This window comes from Frankliniella occidentalis, unplaced genomic scaffold (genome assembly GCF_000697945.3).
Source record: "Frankliniella occidentalis isolate FOCC.00 unplaced genomic scaffold, Focc_3.1 Scaffold33, whole genome shotgun sequence".
Lineage (NCBI taxonomy): Eukaryota > Metazoa > Arthropoda > Insecta > Thysanoptera > Thripidae > Frankliniella > Frankliniella occidentalis.
In genome coordinates this window covers 1,791,410-1,796,421 of record NW_026267163.1, presented here as the reverse complement: position 1 = coordinate 1,796,421, position 5,012 = coordinate 1,791,410, and the positions used below count along the sequence as shown (strand labels likewise).

Sequence of the window (5,012 nt, the reverse complement as noted above, 5' to 3'; positions counted from 1 at the left end):
GGGCTTGACGGGGGCTGGCTGGGGAGAGGAGAAAGAGAAGCGACGCGATCGAGAACAATTTCCTCGCCCCAGAGTGGATCCTCGTGTGGCCGTGCGGCCGCAGTGGCCGGACTGCTCGACCACTGAAGCGAAGGGCCAGACAGTATAAAGGGAACGCCCCAGTACTCGCCACAGTGTCTCTTTCGTTAAATGACCGCGCTAAAAAGGGATACAGTCAATCCAGCGAATAAACATTTTCGAGAGTGTAAACGCGAGCATCGTGGACGACGGGCGGCCGCGCAGCAGAGCGACGTTCCGGACCGAGCCCTCTCAGCCCAGACCAGCAGAGCGCGGGAGCTTAGCGCCAATATAAGAGGGAAAAATCCGACAAGGCCGTTGGGGGCCTCGGCCTCGGCCTCCGGGACCCTGTGCAGCTGGCAGGCGGGCGGCTGGCGAGGCCAGCAGCAGGGCCTCCCCCAACGGACCAGCAGCACTGGCGGCGGCAGCAGTCCAGCCGGGCGGCAAACTTTGCGAGCGGCTGACTTTAATTGTTTCCCCAGCGCAAAGACGCGCGCGATTCACAACTTGCGCCCTTCTTCCTCTTCTTCCTCGCAGTAGCCCCCCTTGCCCCTCCCCTTTACTTTGCCTCCGGGAGAGCGCCCCTCCCTGCTCCCGATCCCGAAAACTCTTATCGTGGGGTAATTATTGGATTAGCGAGATAGCCATATGCTGCTGCTGCTGCTGCTGCTTTTGCTCCAGCTTTTCTTGTCTTGTCCGCCTAATCGGCCAGCCAGCTCAAGGCTTACCAAGCTGCACGCCAACTTCTCAGCGCAGCGGCAGACACCCGAATCGAATCGAGGTGGGGTGGGGGGTGGGGGATTCTTGAAGGAGTGGGATCGGTGGGGAGGGGGAGGGGGCCGCAGAGTGCCGGCGGAATGCCTATATATTTAGGGCAGGAGGTGAAAACTTTGGTCGATGCCGTCCTTCTCCTCCTCCACACCACACTCACCGTGGGCGTGGGCGGCGAGCAGGTCCCGGAGCGGCTGGCGGCCGCCGCCCGACGCCTCCACGGCCGACACCCGCACCGAGAAGCGCGCATTGCCGCGGTTCTTGAGCTCGGCGATGCCGCGGAACAGCCAGGCGATGGCGCACGGGGCGGCGCCCAGCGTCGCTGCGCTGCCCCCGGCCGTCCCCAGCATGGTGCGCGCAGCGCCTGCAACAGGGAAACAATAAGAATAAATCAGTGTACACCCTTTAAGAAAAAAAAATGGTCAGAAAATGGAAAAAAAATCAGTGAAAAACTCAGGAAAAAAATCAAGAATTAAAACAGAAAAATTGGCGTAGGCTTGGATTTATTGTCCCTCGGAATAAAATAAGAAAGCCTAAAGCATTTAGTGAGCTTGGGCTGGGGAGCGGCGCGCGGAGCGTCAGCTTGGCAGAGCGCCTGGGAGGTAGGCAGTGGCGGGGCGTGCGCGCGGGCGTGCTGCCTACCTCCCGGGCGCGCGGCCCAGACGCGCCTGCTGCAGCGCGGCCGGGCAGGCAGGGGAAGGAACGGTGATTTAGTACCGCCTCTCCTGCTTTCTTTATCCGCCTTCCTTTCATTGTCGTCGTCGCTGACTGCATTCTCGGACGCACCATATTTATTCCCCTTTCGGCGCAGTCGGCGCGCGCAGGAGGAGGGTGAGGAGGAGCTGCACCTACACTGACGGGCGAGTTGAAGAGATTTTTCTTCTCGTCGTGCCCGCCGTACAGTACACGACGTTCTTCAAACTGACTGCAGCTGTCTGGCGCCGGCGCTGCAGCACAGCCCCGCTCGCCTCGCACCACGGCTCTCACGATCCACCCGCGCCGCCCCACCGTCGACACGATTCCCACATTTCAGTCGTGTATCCGACTTAGCCCTGCAGCCGCGCGCCTTTGCTTGCATGGTAAAGGCTCCGCGGCGGCGGCGGAGGCTCCCTCGGTGACCGGAGAGGAGATAGGCGCCGCCCTCTAGCCCTCCTCCACTCCCCCCAGCAGCGCGCAAATGACGCCCTCGTGTGAAATATCGCACGCGCGTGTCGCTGCTCCCGGTGCCTCGCGGCGCAGGTGCACCGCGCCACTGGAGGCTCCGTCTTCTCTTGGAGGGGAGACGCGTCGCCCCGCTGAACCCCGACCGGGTTGACGACGACGGTTACGCTACCTCCAGGTCGGAGGTGCTCGCTCGAGCCTATCCACCTCGTGGTTCAACAGAGATATTTGCCCTTCAGTACAGCTGAACATCACCCCAAACAAAAAACACAGAAAGGTGTGGCCACAAAGTGGTAGTTTGAGGGCCAACAGATGCGCGCTGAGCTGAGGCAGAACATGAGGTGCGATTCGTAAATAACTGTGCCATATTTTTTTTCGATACAGTCGAACGTAGTGCTGGGGAGTCAGTAGTTCCACCCGTCAGTTTCAGACGCAACCACCGCCCCCCTGTCGTGCTCCCTTCAATTTTGTTTTTCCCCCGCGGATATCGCACACGTGCAGCAGGCCCCCTCCGGAGCGCTCACCGCCCCCCTCTCCCTTTCTCCCCCTGGCCCTCCGGATGCAGAAGCCTTTCACCCTCGCCCGGCCCGGCCCGGCCTGGCCCGGCACTGCTGCTGCTGCTGCTGGAGTGCTGCGCTGGGCGCTCTCCCTTCCCTCGAGCCGCCGCTTTTATGGGCCGGTTTCGATTTCACGAGTTGCGGAGGGGATCACACATGGTTACGGCTTTTATTCCTCAAACACGGAAATTCCGAAGGGCGAGGAGGAGGAGGAGGAGGAAGGGAGGCGGCGGGGGGAACCTCTCTCTCGGCGGGAGCACGGGAAAGGCGTGGCGGGGCGCGACGGCGGAGGGGCGGAGGGGCGGAGGAACGGCGGGGCGGTGAAGGGGCGCTATAGGTTCACACTGCAGCTCTCTTCTGCTGCCTGGCGCTTAGCCACCCCACAATCATGAAAAAGTAAAATAAGTGGAGGAGGAGTTTCATTGCTTTACTTTCGCGCGGAAGGAGAGGGGAAAATCGTGGGGTGCAAGCAGGGCAACAAAAAAAAACAAAACCCACAAGAAGGGAGGAAACAAACAAAAAATATACATAAGTAGGGGTGGATTTGCAAGATCTCGGCGCGAGAGGCGCGCGAGCGTCGGTGATGCGAGCCGACGCCTGAATGTCGCCGCACCGCCGCGCGCCTTCCCGCGCGCTGTAAGTGGCGTAAATGCGTAAATCGCTTGGGCCGCTTTTGGAGTGCAGGCGGTGCGGTGCGGGGCTGGGCGGGGCGGGTGGCACTGCAGCGCGGCTGAGCCGGGCACCGGGATTAGCAGGGCGGGGTGGGGCGGGGCCACCGGCTGATTTACATAAACAGAAGGGGAACGGAGGAAGCATAGATGGAGCGCGAGATAGGCAAAAGGAACGGAGGAGGAGGAGGAGGAGGAGGAGGAAGTGGAGGAGGAAGCGGACAGGGTGCACGCGCAGCGGCGGCAGCGCAGGACTATCGCAAAAAGCGATTCGCCAAAGTCAGAATAAACAGTGAAATCTGCGCTGCAGATCAGCCCGGGCGCGCGGGAGTTGGGAGGCCCGCAGGGCTTTTCGGCCAAGAGGAAAACTTTACCGGCGGCGGCGGCGGTGGCGCGGGGGAGACGGGAATGGTGTTCAGGGTGGAGGGGAGAGGGGAGGGGATAGGGGTGAGTCCTGGCCGTGGTGCGCCTGCTCAAAGGGCTTCTTTAGACATTCTAAACTGTCAAAGATCAATGGGATGGTGGGCAAGGGCGCTGCTCTCCAGACAGACGTCGCTCCGCCGCCCCCGTCCGCCCCCGCGCCCGTACCGCCCCCACCACCCCCGCCGCTAAAGGTTTCCTATACCGCCCCTCTCCCCTCCGGCCCGCCCCGCAGAACATGCACCGGGGAGCATTAGGAGAGGGTCCGGACAGCACGGGGGAGAGGTACACGACGACGTCGACTGCGACCCCCTAGGTCCATTTATATCCCGTTACTTCACCGGCAGGCAGCGGGCCGCGCGGGCGGGCGGGCGGGTTCAAGACCCTATGCCGCCGCAGAGAAACACTTTTTCCCGCGGCTTCCAACCCCCACCGCCGCCGCCGCCGGCCTCATATCCATTCCGGCGTCCTGGCGCGGTCCATGAACCCTCCCCTCCCCCGGGGCTCATCACGGCGCCCGCGCCGCCTACAAGACGGCCGCCACGATGATCGCAGTTGACGTGACTTTTCCCCGAACGGCGCGGCGCAAGAGCGCGGCGCACTGCGCGCTGCGTTTTACGGCCCCACCAAAGCACGGCCAGGTATACGGGGTTGGGGAGGAGGGGGCCCGCCTGGGGGAGGAGCAGCTCCCCCGTCCGCCAGTGCCGCTGCAATTGTACGACGTGCAGGGCGGGGCGTGGCGTGGCGTGGCGAGGCGTGGCGGGACGTGCGCCCGCATATGTGGGGCCCCCGCGGGGGCGTGCTAATGAGACATTCCCATGCTAACGCCGTGCGGCGCCGCGCTGCGCGAAGGAGCCGCTCTCTGCTGCTCCCCCGCGACGGCGTCCCCCCGAGACGCGCACCTGGCCGGAGGAGCCCGGGAGGTAAGCACCTGGAGCAGCTGCAGTTCTACGCTATACCCCCGGCGGCGTCCCCGAGACACGTACATGGCCCGGAGCAGGCACCTGCCTGCAGCTGCACTGTACCCCTGGCGGCGTCCCCAAGACACGCACATGGCCCGGGGCCGGCACCTGCAGCTGCAGATCCGCTCTGCTCCATCGGCGACACGCACCTGGCCAGAGGAGCCAATGGGGAGCAGGGCGCACTTGCAGCTGTGGAGGGTGGCGGCGGGCGCCGCCCGCGGCTCGGCCGTCGCCGCCAGAACTGTTATTTTGCGGAATTTAACACCTCGGCGGCGCCGGGCGGCGGCAGGTGCGCCAGGTGCGCCGATACGTCGACACACCTGGCGCCACCCGACAAACTGAAGCGCGAGCGCGGCGCGGCCCGAAAGCATTTCATTTCCAGCGCGTCGCGCTGCGAATGAGCGGGAGAGAGGGAG

General features: G+C 63.7%; 1 protein-coding gene across 2 annotated transcripts in view; it reads right to left on the bottom strand.

Moving 5' to 3' along the window:
* The window catches only part of LOC113212278 (pneumococcal serine-rich repeat protein), a 154,779-nt gene that overhangs the window by 15,042 nt on the left and 134,725 nt on the right, over positions 1-5,012 (bottom strand). For both annotated transcript variants that reach the window (XM_052265958.1, XM_052265959.1), the window contains one exon: positions 989-1,192. In XM_052265958.1, coding sequence (XP_052121918.1) covers positions 989-1,192 — 204 coding nt within the window. The remainder of the gene's footprint in view (positions 1-988; positions 1,193-5,012) is intronic.